Raw genomic sequence first — 18,350 nt, 5'->3', positions numbered from 1 at the left:
GCACAAACAGCAGGGGAGAGAGGGGACAGCCCTGCCTTGTGCCCCGTTCTATTTCAAATTCCCTACCTTTCATGCCATTAACTAACACTCGCGCTGTGGGGTGACAATACAGAACCTTAATTATGCTTAAAAATTGTCTAGTGATGCCCATATATTCAAGCACCCGAAACAGGTAATCCCACTGCACCCGATCAAACGCTTTTTCCGCGTCTAGGCTTAACACCCAAGCCGGTTCTGCTTTCTCTATGCATACTGCCATCGCCATTAGTAATCTGCGAACATTTTGCGTAGATTGTCGGCCTCTCACAAACCCCACTTGCTCAATATCTATCAAGCGAGGTAGGCAGCCCGCTAGTCTTTCAGCCATCATTTTGGCTAAGATTTTAATATCTACATTAAGTAAAGATATCGGCCTGTATGCGTCTGCACAATCTAGGGACTTACCCGGCTTGGGAATTAATGTTATCAAGGCCTGATTTGCGTATGCAGGGAACTGGCCCGTCTCTATTACACCCTCGTAGTACTCCAATAAGGAGGCCAACGCTTCCGGGGCCAGCATTTTATAATATTCCCCTGTGTACCCATCCGGGCCCGGAGCCGACCTAGACTTCAACCCCTTAATCGTTCTTTTCAGTTCCTCTAGGGTCAAAGGCGCATTCAATCCCTCTTGCTCTTCATCGGTCAATTTATCTAGGCCAGCCTTCTTCAAATATTGTTCTATTATTTGCACTTCGCTCGTTGGCTCGGCTGTATATAATTTGGCATAATGTTCATCAAATATTTGTGCAATTCCCTCCCTCGAGTTTACCAAGGCCCCCACCTGATTCCTAACCGCTACAATGGCCCTAGACCCCCCCCAGTTCTTAATCACTTTTACCAACAAGGGCCCTGCTTTATTCCCATATCTACTTAGCTTATATTTATAATATATAGCGGAACGTGTCTCTCGCTCATGCAGAAGGGTGTTCAACGCTACCTGGACCGCCTTCAGTCTTTCTAAAGACTCAGGAGTGGGCTTACGCATATGTGTACGTCTAGCCCTCTGAAATTGCTTCTCTAGGTGTAAGATACTAGCTTGCTGCCGCTTGCGCCGGGCACTGCAATATGCGATAATATCTCCCCGTATTACTGCCTTGGAAGCATTCCAAAACAGCACTGGTTGTGTTTCTGCGTGAACCCCATTATTAGTAACATATGTGTCCCATTTCTCTTGTAAATATGTCTGAAATCGCACATCTCCTTGCAGGTATCCCGGAAACCGCCATCCCTTACCCCCTTCCCTATCTGCCGGGACAGCCATATCCAGCCACACCAGCGCATGGTCCGAGACTTCCTCCGGACCCACCTCTGTGGCCCACACCCAGGGGAACATGGTGGACTCCAATAGAATGTAATCTAAACGGGCCAATGTACCATGTGCCCGTGATCTGTGAGTGTATTCTCTGTCCCCCGGGTGTAAAGTTCTCCAGGCATCCACCAACCCCAATAGCTTCCGGAAAGCACTAAAATCTTTGCGCCTCTGACCCTGATAATGTGTAGAGGTGGGGCTGGAGGTATCTATCTCAGGGTCCGAGGCCATATTAAAGTCCCCAACCACCATCAATTTTGCCATTTTATATTGCAAACAGGCGCTTCCCAAAGCCGCATAGAAGCCGGGCATATATTCATTCGGGCCATATATATTTACCAACAAGAATTCCACTCCCTGCATCCAGATCTTCAAAATAAGGTACCTCCCCCTGCCCCCCTGGGCTAACACCTCTACTTTACATGAAAGCCCTTTTCTAATCAAGACCGCCAGGCCCCCCCTCCTCCCCTGCGCATCCACTGCATAACACTCTCCCACCCAGGTCTTTTTCAATTTAGCATGTTCCTGGCCATTCAGCCGCGTTTCCTGCAGACAAGCTATATCTGCTTTATGCCTTCGCAGCGCTTGCAAAATCTTATAACGTTTCGCGGGGGTACTTAACCCCCCCACATTCCACGTTATTATCCGTGCTGGCATGAGGTTCTCAAAAATGCCTCCGCGACCAACCCTTGGGCTCCTACATGTGTACCCACATCAGCTAGTTTCATAATTCTCCATCTTCTTTGCACATTTAAACTGGTGATATTTATTAACTCTCCCTTCCAACCGCCCTTCCCCCCCCCGAACCCACCCGCCCATGCTCCCTTTTATCTATCCCCCTTTCCATACTCTAGGCCTCACCTAGCTATGGAACTGAATCACGCTATTCGGCTAATGACCCCCCACCTTTCATGTTCAATATGTATGGATTGCTTTTTCTCTCTACTCACATATAGTCTCGACTCTGCGCCCCTTCTGCTTTAGGGCCTGTTATCTTGTACTTGCCCTGCTCCCATGATATCCTTGTCTTGGAGAAATTTCCGCGCAGCCTCCACTGTTGGGAGTGTATGCCACTGGTCTTGCAACTGCACCTTTAGTTGTGCTGGATATTGTAAAGCAAACCGGATTTTTTTGTTAATTAGTGCAGTGCACAGTGGGTGGAAGTGTTTACGCTTGGCTTGCACCTCTGCAGAGAAATCTTGGAATATTAAAACATTTCTTCCATTATATTTAAAAGTCTCTCTCTTCATACGAAAGCCCTGTAAAATTTCCTGTTTATGCCTGTAGTTTAACAGCTTTGCTACCACCACTCGGGGCCTTCCTTGCGTTTCCATCTTTCTCCCCACACGATGGGCCCGTTCCACCACCACTGGCCCCATGGAATCTGTTAAAGCCAATTCCTTCGCTAACCACGTCTCCAGCCATACCTCCAAGTTACGTTCCGGGAGCGATTCCGGGAGTCCCACCAATCGGATATTGTTTCTGCGTGAGCGATTTTCTAAGTCTTCCAACTTGGAGGCATGCGTGTCCATCTGTCCCTGCAGTGCTTTATACATGGGAATGGCCTGTTATAAAACTTGCTGACAATATAGGGTTAATCTTATAACTTGAACCAAGATAGAGGCACCACAATGCCAAATTCTATAACAGCACTTTGGTGTGTTTAAACCATTGCAGAATACTAGCACAAAGCTGCGTTGGTGCACCAAAATATAGGCACTCCAACTTCTGACAGGTCATTGACTGGTATAAGTTGGCGTGCCTAAGTGCACCATGTAATATGCACAACTGATAGTATTCTATAATTTGCTTGTGTTGTTTGATGCCCGTGGTCTTACTGTACAGTTCTTTCCTCCTGATGCGGGGTAGGCAAAATGAGGGCATCTTTGTCAGGGATTGTTCAATTGGTGCCGTTACTTTCAGTGGAGTTTCAAGTTGGAGTCTTTGACCTCAGGAAGGATAAGAGTCGCCCGAGTCAACTGACCAGATAAGAATTTAAGTACTGATTTTGAGTGAGGGAGGCACTGATGAGTGGAACTGTATAAGTATGTTTCAGAGTGTAAGACAATTTTTCAAGGTCTGTGTAGAGAATGTGCATTATCTTGTTTTTTGACTATTTTGCAACTTGACTGTTTTTTTCCAACAGTGGGTTTTACTCTCTAGCAGGGAGTTGTTTAACACTGTTGTTTTTTTTAGTCAAAGATAAAGCCTGTGATAGAGAAACTCAATTTAGGGTTGGTTAAAAGTCCACGACTTCCCCCTGGGTAGTTAAGGCTTAACAGGGGTGATATGATACAGACGTTCAAATACTTGAAAGGTATAAAACCGCAAACGAACCTTTTCCGGAGATGGGAAGGAGGTAGAACGAGAGGACATGAAAGGAGATTGAAGGGGGGCAGACTCAGGAAAAATGTCAGGAAGTATTTTTTCACAGAGAGAGTGGTGGATACTTGGAATGCCCTCCCGCGGGAGGTGGTGGAGATGAAAACGGTAACGGAATTCAAACATGCATGGGATAAAAATAAAGGAATTCTGTTCAGAAGGACGGGATCCTCAGAAGCTTAGCCGAGATTGGGTGGCAGTATAGCGCTGCGTGAGTCTGGTAGCCCCTTGGAAATGGTGAGTAGTAGTAGTAGAGCCGGTGGGGGGAGGCGGGGCTGGTGGTTGGGAGGCGGGGATAGTGCTGGGCAGACTTATACGGTCTGTGCCCTGACAATGGCAGATACAAATCAAGGTAAGGTATACACAGTGCAATTTTTCTAGCAAAAAGGTGCCAGTACTCAAATGCCAGGCCACCCTTCAGGGGTGGGGTGATTACTGAGGGACTCACTCCACAATAGCCAGGCCCCCTGAAACCAGTCACAGAATCTATGACAAGGCAGAATTGGTGTCTTCAGCCTGAGCTCTTTCATTAAAACTTGTGGTCCATGGGTCAATTTTAGAAGACACTGGAAAAGGTGCCAGTACTCAGTACCCCCGAGTACCCCCTCAAAAAAAGCCCTGGGTATACACAAAATGTAGCACATATGAGTTTATCTTGTTGGACAGACTGGATAGACCATGCAGGTCTTTTTCTGCCATCATCTACTATGTTACTATGTTTACGTTTGTTTAAATTTTGAGTCATTATAGGTAAGCTTTTTTCACGTATAATACCCCCTTTGCAGTTACACACTAAAGAGGGAAATCAATAAATGACGCTGAAACTTAGGTGTCAAAAAATTCAGCGCTAAGCGCTATTCTATAAAGGGAGCATGACTTATATAGAATAGCATTTAGCGCAAATCCAACGCCTAACTTTTAGGTGCTGGACTTATACCTGATAAAACCTGGTGCAAATGCTGTCACCAAAGTTTGGTGTAGTTAGGAAGTATTCTGAAATTCTACATGCAACTTTTCAGAATGCTCCGACATGTCCATGCCACGCCTCCTTTTGAGATACACATCATGTGATTTAGGTGCCGCGCCTTATAGAATAGCATGTAGCCAGATGCATGTGAAAATTTTAATGACTGCCAATTAACATCAATAATTGGTTGAAAGCACCTAATTATTGATGGTTCAGAGCTCATTATCCAATTTATTGACACACATAACTAATAAGTGCAACATAAATAGAATCTGAGGTAAGCGATTCTGGCATGTATGTTACAGAATAGCATCTAGCACTTAAATGCATAACTGCCAATTAATGGTGCCTCTGATGCACATAAGTTCTGAAGAAACAATGTGACAAGGTGGTAAGAAAGGAAGTGTTGATGCTCCTGTACAAGTCATTGGTGAAGGCTAATCATAGGAGCCAACTTTTCAAAATTATTGGGGGTGCTAAGCCCAGTGGAAATAACCCCTTCCTGGACACATACAAGGAATTTTCTCAATATTGGGGGTGCTCAAGCACCCACAGAGTTGGCTCCTATGGGTGAAGACCCACTTGGAGTATTGTGTTCAGTTTTGGAGGCCGTATCTTGCTAAGGATGTAAAAAGGCTTGAAGCGGTTCAAAGGAAAGAGACGAAAATGGTATGGGTTTGCATAGCAAGACGTATGAGGAGAGACTTGATGACCTGAACATGTATACCCTGGAGAAAAGGAAAAACAAGGGTGATATAATATTTGAAAGGTATTAATCCACAAACATTTTCCAGAGACGGAGAAGGTGGTAGAACTAGAGGACATGAATTGAGGTGGGGGGGGGGGGGGCTGACTCAGGAGTAATGTCAGAAAGTATATTTTCACAGAAATGGTAGTAGATACCTGGAATGCTCTCACGGGAAGTAGTGGTGATAAAAACATTAACGGAATTAAAAAATGCGTGGGACGAACACAAAGGAATCCTGTTTAGAAGGAAAGGATCAAAAGAAGCTTAGCGGAGTTTAGGTGGCAACACTGGTAATTGGGAAGCAAAGCCAGTGCTGGGCAGACCTCTACGGTGCCCTGATTGTGGCTGAATAGATTTGGATGGGTTGGAGTGGAGCTTTTCAGGGACTTCAATGACAACTTCTGAAGTTTTAGAACAAGGACCGTGCCAGGCAGACTTCTATGGTCTATGCCCTGAAAATGGCAAGGACAAATCAAGATCAGGTATATATATGAAGTATCACATCATACCTTATGTAGTGAGTTTATCTTGTTGGGCAGATTGGATGGACCGTACAGATCGTTATCTGCCATCATCTACTGTGTTACTATCTGCCTTATTTTCGAAAGAGAAAGACGCCCATATTTCAACCCAAATCGGGAGATGGGCGTATTTCTCCCGTGGGCGCCCAAATCGGTATAATCGCAAGCCGATTTTGGGCGTCTTCAACTGCTATCTGTCACGGAAACAGCCAAAGTTAACGGGGGCGTGTCGGAGGCATGGTGAAGGTGGGACTGGGGCGTGTTTATCGGCCGAGGAGAGATGGGCGTCCGGCTGATAATCAAAAAAAGAAAGGCATTTTTAGAGCGAATTTGGGTCACTTTTTTGGACCCCTTTTTTTTTTCACGAACAAGTCCCAAAAAAGTGCCCTAAATGACTAGATGACCACCGGAGGGAATCGGGGATGACCACCCCTGACTCCCCCACTGGTCACCAACCCCCTCCCACCCAAAAAAAACAACTTTAAAAACTTTTTTTTTCCAGCCTGTCTGCCAGCCTCAAATGTCATACCCAGCTCCATCACAGCAGTATGCAGGTCCCTGGAGCAGTTGTTAGTGGGTGCAGTGGACTTCAGGCAGGTGGACCCAGGCCCATACCCCCCCTACCTGTCACACTTGTGGTGGTAAATGGGAGCGCTCCAAACCGCCCCCAAAACCCACTGTACCCACATCTAGGTGCCCCCCTTCAGCCATAAGTGCTATGGTAATGGTGTAGAGTTGTGGGGAGTGGGTTTTTGGGGGATTTGGGGGGGCTCAGCACCCAAGGGAAGGGAGCTATGGACTTCAGAGGTAGTTAACTTTGTTTTTTTAATTGTTACAAGAGCCCCCTAGGGTGCCTGGTTGGTGTCCTGGCATGTCAGGGGGACCAGTGCACTACGAATCCTGGCCCCTCCAACGACCCAATGCCTTGGATTTGGTCGTTTTGAGCTGGGTGCCTTTGGTTTCCATTATCGCTGAAAAACGATACCGCCCAGCTCAAATCCGCACAAATCCGATGCATTTGGCTGGCACAAACCATATTATTGGAAAAAAGATGGACGCCCATTTTTTTCAAAAATACGATTTGTCCTGCCCCTTCACGTACCTGTTCTCGGAGATAGACTGCCATGGAGATGGGCGTTCACATTCGATTATGCCCCTCCACATGTTATATAAGCACCAAGTTATAGAATAAGGGGGTATATGCATACGTTTATCTACTGAAAGAGGACAGCATTGGGAAGGAATTTGCATTTACCTGCACACTGCTAAAACTTTAGACATATGCACCCAGAAAATCTGTGTCTCAAATAGCAGGTGAAAATGTAAGCACCTAATTTCCCTTGGATAAATTTCAAAGTGGAAGTGTGCAATTTTTTTTATTTAGCCTTGAAGTATATAGAGACAATAGCTTGTGTATATTTTCCACAAAATTACTTCTTAAATAAAATACCACAACACAAAAGGGAGGGCAATTTTCAAAAGCCATTTAAGCAGAAAGCTGGATATTTGAAAACTTTATACCCTTTTCCTTGGTAAAAATACAGGTGAGACAATATATGTAGTTTTGCATTGTAAAAATCATCCATATTGATTTTAAGGGAAAAATATTAATAGAAAACACAAGTGTCAATTTTCACTATGCCGAGACTTCCCAAACTGTAGGTTGTGACCCCAAATCCACGTTTGGGGTCGTGACCTAGGCAGGCTGAAAAAAAAGGAAAAAAGAAAAACAAACATAGGCTTGACCTTCTGATGAGCCCGTGCTATAACCAGTCCTGCGTGGGTTCCACAAAAGGACAGAGAATGACAGCAGCACTGGCTGCAATGCTGCAGGAGGGTCAGGAGCAGCAGCATGGATGGAAGGTAGCCTCCAGGGTTCGCATGCTTTCTGTGGCCACAATAATGAGGTTGTAGCCACAGAGATTTTGATAAGCAGCAATAAATGAGCTAGTAAGTTTTAAAATTGAAAGTGCCTGCATATCTTTCACTTTGAGAACTGCTATTTAGTCCGTCATGAAAGACACCTACATATTTTGCAACTAACTGCTTAGTTTTTGAAAACTGTCTCAATAAACACAATTACATTATATTTTATTTACTCTACCTTGGATGTTTTCTTACTACTCAAGAATGAAGAACAGCAGGTTTTATTTGACTTCAACTGGAGAACATGATGATCCATTAGAACTGCATTTCTCAACATGAAGGTTTTCCTTTTGACTCTAATATAAAAATATAGAAAAAAAATAAAAAAATCTAATATACTGTACACATTTTCTTATGCTTCCTGATTGTACTCTGTGGAGTCAGATGCGCATGAAAACATATGTGTTTTATGAAAACAATTTTATCTATTTGCTATACATATTTTAGCATTGCACCCAGCAGAGAAGAGAATTTTGTAAATGCATATTTACTACTACTACTTGACATTTCTAAAGCGCTACTAGGGTTACGCAGCGCTGTACAATTTAACATAGAAGGACAGTCCCTGCTCAAAGGAGCTTACAATCTAAAGGACAAATGTACAGTCAGTCAAATAGGGGCAGTCTAGATTTCCTGAAAGGTATAAAGGTTAGGTGCCGAAAGCAACATTGAAGAGGTGGGCTTTGAGCAAAGATTTGAAGATGGGTAGGGAGGGGGCTTGGCGTAAGGGCTCAGGAAGTTTATTCCAAGCATAGGGTGAGGCGAGGCAGAATGAGAATATTTAAACAAACTTGCTTCTATATTCGGGATATGTCTTAGCGTGAATTTGTATTAGTGCCTAAAAAATTCATCCGGACACTTCTTAGAACCCTGAATCCTACTACATGCCTCTTCAGGATTGTTGTTCTCCTTGTAAGGAGGTTATCTCTCACTCTCACTGTTATTGTTAATCCTTCACTTAAAGAAGGCAAGCTTCTGGACTCTTAAAATTGCTAAGGTTTGACCACTCCTGAAGAAAGAACCTTTGGATATATCTATACTGCCCATAAAGCTTATTATGGTCAGGAGCCAAGTTACTTGAAAGCTATGACCCTCCCCTACATCCCAAATAGAGTACTTAGATCCTTGCAAGACAATAGAATGGTTATGCCTCGATTAACAAGAGTCTAGATGGGCCTCAAGGTGATCTAGGGCTTTTTTCAAATGTGGCACTTTATATGTGGAATAATTTACCAAATATCATAAAAACATAAGAATACAAGAGTAGCCATACTGGGTCAGACCAGTGGTCCATCTAGCCCAGTATCCTGTTTTCCAAACAGTGGCCAAGCCAGGTCACAAGTACCTGGCAGAAACCCAAATCGTGGCAACACTCCATACTACAAATCCCAGGGCAAGTAGTTGCTTCCCATGTCTGTCTCAAATAGCAGACTATGAACTTTTCCCCCAGGAATTTGTCCAAACCTTTTTTAAACCCAGATACGCTAACCACTGTTACCACATCCTCCGGGAAAGAGTTCCAGAGCTTAACTATTCGTTGAGTAAAAAAATATTTCCTCCTATTTGTTTTAAGGTCCTGTAAAACCTTTCTTTTTTAAGCAGGCCTTTTAAGTTGAACTGACTAGTAGTCAGATATATTAGTAGGTCTGCAGACCATAAGCATTATAATAAAGGATATTATAACCTTGGCCACACCTCCGGCTCAGCTCCACCTGGGGTTTTGCTCAACTTCACCTGGGACCGAGGTCACACAAACAGAATACTTCTGCGCACACACACAGCTCCAACCAGCAGGATCACTTGAGCTGGGCGCAGGCTGGGGTCAGCATAAATTCAGTAGGCCGAGGGTACTCCTTCTTTGGGCATTTTCACTCAAAAATTAGTCAACAGTCTTGCTTTAGTAACAGTTGCTTGAAAAAAAAAAAAAACCTGTTCATATGTTTGTCAACTTGGCCTGTACAATTCAGGGTGTTTTTTTCTTCAGATGGTCAGCACAGTGTAAAATATAGTCTCCACATGATATCAGGGCTTTCAAACTCACAGTTCAGTTCTATCAAGGTACTTATCAATCTCCTTTATTTGCACCCAGGGAATCAGCACATGGTAATCTCCATACTGATCCCTATCAGTCCTTAATCATCTCCACATATGCCCAGATGATCGAAAGCCCCATGCTGTTCCAAACAGCGATCTAAAAATAGTGCTGGAACAGCACGGGTTTGTACCACCGCTATGATCAGAGATAATAGTATGCAAATTTATGCGTTCTATTATCTCTGATCATAGGGTAAAGTGTGGGAGGATTGTGAATCCCGACACTTAATTCCTTCTAAACAGGATTCCTTTGTGTTCATCCCACACATTTTTGAATTCCGTTACTGTTTTCATCTCCACTACTTCCCGTGAGAGGGCATTCCAGGTATCTACTACCCTCTCAGTGAAAATATACTTCCTCACATTACTCCTGAGTCAGCCCCCCCCCAACCTCAATTCATGTTCTCTAGTTCTACCATCTTCCCCATCTCTGAAAAACATTTGTGGATTAATACCTTTCAAATATTATATCACCCTTGTTTTTTCCTTTCCTTCAGGGTATACATGTTCAGGTCATCAAGTCTGTCCTCATACGTATTGCTATGCAAACCCATACCGTTTTTGTCGCTTTCCTTTGAACCACTTCAAGTTTTTTTACATCCTTAGCAAGATACGGCCTATATATGGTGCCTAAAAATCCTTGTGGAAATTGATGCGTATTCTATAACAATGTGCATAACTTAATTGATTAACTAGCCAATTAACGCTGTTAATTGGATGTTAACAAACAATTATCAGCAGTACTTGGCATTAATTGAGATTCATGGACACAACTCGCTAAGCATATTCTATAATGTGGCATACTTCAATTCTAAGTTGCATAGTTGAAAAGGGGGTGTGGCATTGGTGTTTCTAAAATCTATGCACATTATTATAGAATACACCCGATCTGTGCCTAATTTAGATGTCAGGATTTACAATCCTCCCACACTTTACCCTATGATCAGAGATAATAGAACGCATAAATTTGCATGCATCCTCTATCTTGAGGTTTCATCAAAGAGAACTGCAGTGTGGTGCAGGGCCTTTGAGCGTTCATGCTTGCTCAACACTTGCCATATCCCAACCCTTCTAACATCAACTTCTTGTCAGAGAGGGTGGAACACATCAGGGCTTCAGCATGTACATGTACTCAAATACCCCACTGCCCTACTGACAGCAATTTTCAGGTGCTGCTGCACTGAGGCCATGCCACACTGCCACTCTCTGAATTCTGATGCCCTGGATGGACACCTAGTCCAATTAGTGGTAAAGGCCAGCAACAGAAAACTAATATTTGTTTCTCTCTATGCTGATTAGCAGATCGAGTACAGGAAGAGATGTGCATGTTTATGGTCTTCATTGTTGCTTTACCTCCTGCCTGCACACTTCCTCTTTCATAGGCTGTGAAAGGAGCAGATCACACAATAAAACGTTCCTTGAGAAATACATTTTTTCATGTGAGGTCTATAAGTAAAAAACAGCAGTGTGCACAAGCCACTTCACCTACTTGATCTAAAGCAGTATCCCCCCGATTCTATATATGGCGCCTAAAAATTCATGCAGAAATCGTTGAGTATTCTATAACAATGTGCATAACTTAATTGGTTGACTAGCTACTCAGCGCTGTTAATTGGATGTTAAGCAATTATCTGCACTAATTGGCATTCATTGAGATTTACGCACACAACACACTAAGTGTATTTTTATAATGTGATGTACCTAAATTCTAAGTTGCATAGTTGAAAAGGGGGTGTGGCATTGGTGTTTCTAAACTCTATGTGCATTATTATAGAACACACCCGATTTGTGCCTAAATTAGGTGTCGGGATTTACACCAAGTAAAACAGTGTGTAAATGGCTGCGACTAAATTTGGTCACCTGGAGAGGCACTCGGTGTATTCTATATACTGAGCGGAAATTTAAGCCTATTCTATAAAATATAGGCATGCTTTAGAAAATACACTTAGGCGGAATTTTTTTTGCGTGGATGTTTCAGGCGTCATATATAGAATCTTGCCCTATATACCTAAAGATGGCAGCCTCACACAGCAATTCTGTGATACAGCTAGCAGCTGTGTAAGGCTGCCATCTTTTGGCATACACTGCGTTAGACCAAGGAGGTCAAGTGGCTTGTGCATACCGCCTGGTTGTCTTAGTCCCTGACACAGCCATGGGTGAAATATGGCCAGTGTCTGGCTCTTTTTTTAATTATAGACCTCACATGAATAAAGTATTTCATATGGGACTTTTTATTGTGTGATCTGTTCCTTCTACACTGCTATTTTGGATCTTGTGGATCATTTGCCCTGCTGTTTTCTTGGTCTTTCATAGGCTGGCCAGGCAATGAGCAATAGGAACTTTGGCCTAAGTGGGCTAGAAGAACAATGGTAGCAGTGGTGGCAGCCTTTTCCAATGTGGTCTGGGAGAGGAGGGGGTCTTAGAGAGAGAGAGAGCTAACAGCAGCTATGAGTCAGGCAGACAGAGTTCAGCAGCAACATCTTTGATCCATGCAGACAAGGAGGACAGAATGGGAATGATGCCAGCAGTGGCTTCATCTTGCTAGGGCTACTTGTCAGGGAAGCAACTTCAGCTTTGACCTGTAGCAAGCTGGAACAACAGTAATAAGAGGGAGGGAGAAAAAAACAGGTGCCAGGAGATGGAGGAAGAAGAGTAGTATAATGATGACAGAGTGAGAAAAAGAGAAAGATGTGAGCTGAGGGCCGAGAGAGTGGTGGGGTGGACTTGGGGTTTGAGAGAGAGGACTTGGGGGAAGCAGGAGAGTGGAGAGACACTGGTGAGTACTAGTTATTTAGGGGAGAAGAGAATGTGGTGTGGGTGGGATAGATTGTGGCAGAGGGGAGAGAGTTTGGTAGGGATAAGCTTAAGGAAGGGAAAGAGTAATATGTGGATGTGTAACATAATCATCATCCTCACAAAGAATCCTTTTATCTTAGCACGGAATGCCATAATAGTGGGCAAAAATATCCACACCGTTACTATTAATGCTTAACTAGCTTCAGGGCTCAAATTAGAAACATACATATACAATTCTGATATCTGACTTTTTGATATAAATATAAGTACCCAAAACTTTACCAAACCACGGTAATCAGAATTGATCTCTCTGATTCCAACCCATTTGCTCTGCTCTGCTCTCTCTCGGTGCACTGTGTTCCTTCTGTTCATCTTCTCACCCTGTCTGAATTTGTGTCATTACTGTCATGGCAAACTGTTGCTATGGGACTTTAGAATGTCATTCAACAGGAATTACGGCTACTGTAGACTTTAACTTACCCTCTTGTTCTTTTATTATGAGCTGCCAGGGTCCTCAGCTCAAGCAGTTCTGATTAGAGTCTGGCTTCACCCTTTTTCACATGCACTGGCCCCAGAGATCAGCTGTTTTAACATCTACTTTGGCAATAGGTCACCAGATCGCAGGAGGACTTTAGAGGAGACAGCTGGTTTGGATGGGCTGAGACAAGAGTGAGAAACTGGTAGAAAAATGTTGGGAGTTGTGGGAGAGTTTTGGGGGATGCACTGGGGCAGGGGGAAATAGAGATTATGTGGGACTTTTAGTGCTTCTCTAGTTCCTTTTATGCCTGTACCATTTACTGTGCTCTGGGCATATGGAGGTAGGGTTACCATATGGATCCAAAAAAAGGAGGACAGATTGAGCCAGTCTGGGTTTTACTTCCATTGCTTTTAAAGGAAGCAAAACCCGGACTGGATCAATCTGTATTCCTTTTTCTGGAGCCATATGGAGGGCTATAATCGAACGGGGCTGGCCATCTATAAGGGCGGCCATCTCTAACGCTGGCCCCGTCAAGCGGCGTACCCGATTGTATTATCGAAACAAGATGGCCGGCCATCTTTGGTTTCGATAATACGGTCGGGGATGCCCAAATCTCAATATTTGGCCTGCCCTTAGAGATCGCCGGCATTAGAGATGGCCGCCATTGGTTTTTGCCGATAATGGAAACTAATGATGGCCATCTCAAACCCGACCAAATCCAAGGCATTTGGTCGTGGGAGGAGCCAGCATTTGTGGTGCACTGGTCCCCCTCACATGCCAGGACACCAATTGGGCACGCTAAGGGGCACTGCAGTGGACTTCACAAATTGATCCCAGGTACATAGCTCCCTTACCTTGTGTGCTGAGCCCCCCAAATCCCCCCAAAACCCACTACCCACAACTGTACACCACTACCATAGCCCTTAGGGATGAAGGGGGGGCACCTACATGTGGGTACAGTGGGTTTTGTGGGGGGGGGGGGGGTTGGAGGGCTCCCATTTACCACCACAAGTGTAACAGATAGGGGGGATGGGCCTGGGTCCGCCTGCCTGAAGTGCACTGCACCCACTAAAACTGCTCCAGGGACCTGCATACTGCTGTGATTGACCTGAGTATGACATCTGAGGCTGGCATAGAGGCTGACAAAAAATATTTTGAAAAATATTTTTTGAGGGTGAGAGGGGTTAGTGACCACTGGAGGAGTAACGGGAGGTCACCCCCGATTCTCTCCGGTGGTCATCTGGTCATTTCGGGCACATTTTTGTGCCTTGCTCGTAAGAAAAACAGGACCTGGTAAAGTCGTCCAAGTGCTCATCAGGGACGCCCTTTTTTCCCATTACGGGTCGAGGACGTCCATGTGTTAGGCACACCCAAGTCCCGCCTTCGCTATGCCTTCGCTACGTCCTCTTGAACTTTGGCCGTCCCTGCGACGGAAAGCAGTTGGGGACGTCCAAAATCGGCTTTCGATTATACCGATTTGGATGACCCTGGGAGAAGGACGCCTATCTTCCGATTTGTGTCGAAAGATGGGCGTCCTTCTCTTTCGAAAATGAGCCTGATAGTGATTTAAATTTGAATATGACTAGTCTGGGGCTCTACTGTGCAAAGTCCTACTGTATTAAACACTTGATCTCTGATTACATGTTGCTTCTTTTATTATTTGTTATGTTAAAGCTCAATGCACATTATTTGCATTTGGCCAAATAATATTTTTCATTATTCACAAGATCAAAAAACTATATTTGTTCTTAACCGGAGGAGGCTTTCGTCCCACGGCGCTATGTAAGCCACATTGAGCCTGCAAATAGTTGGGAAAATGTGGGGTACAAATGTAATAAATAAATAAATAAGCCTGACCTCAGTCCAGTTAACCAGGGCAGAGTGGCTGCACACTCCCAACACTTGTGTGTTATGTTATAAGGATGTTATGCAATCACCAGGATGTACAACCACATTATTCTCATTATTTAGACTTGGTTATTGTTTATGATTTGACAAATGAAAGTTGTATATTCAGGTGTTAATATTATGGCTGCTTGCGCATTTGAAAAATGCACACACAACTTTCCTCTGTGTGGGCTTTACTCAATTTTCAGTGAAGGCACGCATATATATCCACTTTAAAAATTACTCCAGAGAGACTGAGCACTTACATTTACAGTTTTATGTTGAAGGGCACCTCTATATAGAAGGTTAGTTTTGCTTTCAAAGAGCACATTTTTTCCAGTTAGATCCTCTACAATTATTTTTGCACTTGAATGTTAGGAACCCCTCTCCAATGGCTCTCTGCCTCCTGCTGGGTCATACAAGGTTTCTAAGCTCCATAAACAGCTTTCTGATAGGGTTTAGCAGGAGGTAAAAAGTTACCAGGAATGAAGCACTCAGAATGAAGCTAAAAATTACAGGAAATTTATATATATAATTAGGAAGCGGCATATGACAAGGTGTGCTGTCATAAAATTATAGACATACACACAAATCTTCTATGTTAATTTCATATCTGGGCAGATTTTCTAAAATATGCACTCAGTCTGAGTAAACTTATGTTTATAGAGGCTGTATGAATGAGTTTATCTGCATAGCGGGTGGGTAGTATTAAAGGATATTTCTTGGGTGAAGCACTTAAAGCAGTGTAGTTTATAGTTTAGTTAAGATTGTGTGGTGGTTTTCCGCTGACCCTGGTTATTCATTGCTGGGCTGTATCTGGTTACCAGCATTGAATATCTGGGTTCAGGTTTAGCTGCAGCAACTGAACCGGTTAAGCTGATATTCAGCGCTAATCGGTTATGTGCTTAGTGGTCAAAGATAGGCCTGCCATTTAAGCGGCCTATCTTAACTGCTAAACTTAGCTGGTTAGCACTGAATATTCGCGCTTAACTGGCTAATTCGTGTAACATAGTTGGTTAGAAACGCTAATATTCAGCAGAGATAACTGGCTATCTCGTGCTGAATATTAACACTTAGCCGGTTAAACGCTATTTAACTGACCAGGAGCTGTTCCTGGCCGGTTAAATAGTACTGAATATCAGGCCCGTAGTCATTTTCAACCGAAACTGAAAACATGGCCGAAAATTAAGATAACCTTTTGGCCAAAACCAAAACCGGGCAGAAAAGGGATTTTGGGGCGGTTATTTATGTGTCACCACTTTTGCAGTGCCTAATAACATTTGATCGTATTGCTTTCAGGGGGCACCAAAATCACTGAGGACTTAATGTGAACCCCCTGGTAGTGAAGTTAAGTATTACACTTGGTAATAAAATTGGTGTGTGTCGAGGCCAATAATATGGGTTTCTCAGTAAAACTCAACATCAACCAGGAGATTTAACATTAAAACTAAATATATCATTTATAGTTAAATATTTAGATATTAAGAATTCATATATATTTTCTCACCAAACAAATTTTAAAATGCTTATACATTCTATTTTCAGAGTTTCAGCATTGTGTCACAAGATAACATCACAGGAACAGTTTCAGATGAGTATAAACACTATACATTAGCATTCCTTTCACTAAACTGGTTCAGTTTCATGAAGAACTTGACACTTTTTTTTTTTTTTTTACCGTTTTGTCTTTCAGGCCCAAGTGAATCCCCTTGTTACAGGATTACAGACAGACAGGTAGATTCTTTCTTTTCCCAAATCAATAAAGAAACCTGTCTTCCTAGATGTGTGTACGCTTGTTAATGCAACTTGCTTTGGCAATATTTTTTTTTAAATTTGTTCTAGCTACCATTTGAAATAAACAAATAATTGTGGGTCCCTAATTATCCCAGCCCACAGCATTTCCCAAATGTCTTTACAGTCTCAGAATCACACTCCCCTTAATTCCCATCTAAGGAATGAACAAATGAAAAGAAACTTTCCCTACCAGTAAAATCAGCCACTCAAAACTGCAGGAACCCTTTCAAACAATGGAGCCAAATATAGGGAGAAAGGGAAATGGGACTTGATAAACTGCCTTTCTGAGGTTTTTGCAACTACATTCAAAGCGGTTTACATATATTCAGGTACTTATTTTGTACCAGGGGCAATGGAGGGTTAAGTGACTTGCTCAGAGTCACAAGGAGCTGTAGTGGGAATTGAGCTCAGTTCCCCAGGATCAAAGTCCACTTCACTAACCACTAGGCTACTCCTCCACTAGCAGCATTCCATGTAGAAGCCTCTCCTTGCAGATCAGCAATGTGGCTGCGCAGGCTTCTGCGAGTCTGATGTCCTGCATGTATGTGCAGGACGTCAGACTCACAGAAACAGAAGCCTGTGCAGCCGCGTTGCTGATCTGCAAGGGCAGGCTTCTACATGGAATGTTGCTAGTGGAATAGCAACATTCCACATAGAATCTCAAATAGTAGCAACATTCCATGTAGAATCTCAAATAGGGAAAGGGAAATGGGACTTGATATACCGCCTTTCTGAGGTTTTTGCAACTACATTCAAAGCGGTTTACATATATTCAGGTACTTATTTTGTACCAGGGGCAATGGAGGGTTAAATGACTTGCCCAGAGTCACAAGGAGCTGCAGTGGGAATCGAACTCAGTTCCCAGGATCAAAGTCCACTGCACTATACTGGCGGGCTCCTAAGTTTAAGTAACTCTAACACTGATTCAGTCAGACTTCACTCACCAAAGACAGAACTTTCTTAAAACTAATTTAAATCTGGTCCCTCACACAGCACATCATCACCAAACAACCTGTCCACACAGTGTTACTCACCCAACTGCCTCTTCAGCAGCCACAGTGTCAGCAGCAGTAGAATGTTTACCATGTATCTAGGCAACCACAAAGCATGTGCCTGCCTGTCTGCCTGCCTCTCTGTGTCTCTCAGTCGCTGTGCTGCCTTAGCTGAAAAAGATTTATTGATTTTAAAACTGGTAACCTGTAGCCAGCTCATTTTTTCTAGCAAAAAAAGGTGCCTGTACTCAAATGCTAGGCCACCCTTTCAGGGTGGGGTGATCACCCACCTCACAACCAGTAACAGAATTTATGACAAGGCAGAATTGTTGCGTAGAGCCTGAGCTCTTTCATTAAAACTTGGGGTCCATGGGTCAATTTTAGCAGACAATAGAAAAGGTGCCAGTACTCAGTACC

The 18,350-nt window shown here is 43.5% G+C and overlaps 1 protein-coding gene across 1 annotated transcript in view; it reads right to left on the bottom strand.

Annotated features, from left to right (window-relative positions):
* Window positions 1-18,017, bottom strand: part of RNF32 (ring finger protein 32) — a 76,248-nt gene extending 58,231 nt beyond the window's left edge. Inside the window, exons 1-2 of the mRNA XM_030189912.1 lie at window positions 17,976-18,017; window positions 8,071-8,188 (exon numbers count right to left, since the gene is read on the bottom strand). Of these exons, the coding sequence (XP_030045772.1) occupies window positions 8,071-8,169 (99 nt within the window). The 5' untranslated portion in view covers window positions 8,170-8,188; window positions 17,976-18,017. The remainder of the gene's footprint in view (window positions 1-8,070; window positions 8,189-17,975) is intronic.
* Window positions 18,018-18,350: the final 333 nt, after the last annotated feature.

Source organism: Microcaecilia unicolor, chromosome 1 (genome assembly GCF_901765095.1).
Source record: "Microcaecilia unicolor chromosome 1, aMicUni1.1, whole genome shotgun sequence".
Taxonomy (NCBI): Eukaryota; Metazoa; Chordata; class Amphibia; order Gymnophiona; family Siphonopidae; genus Microcaecilia; species Microcaecilia unicolor.
Note: the sequence above shows the minus strand (reverse complement) of the source record. Positions and strands in the feature narration are given on the sequence as shown.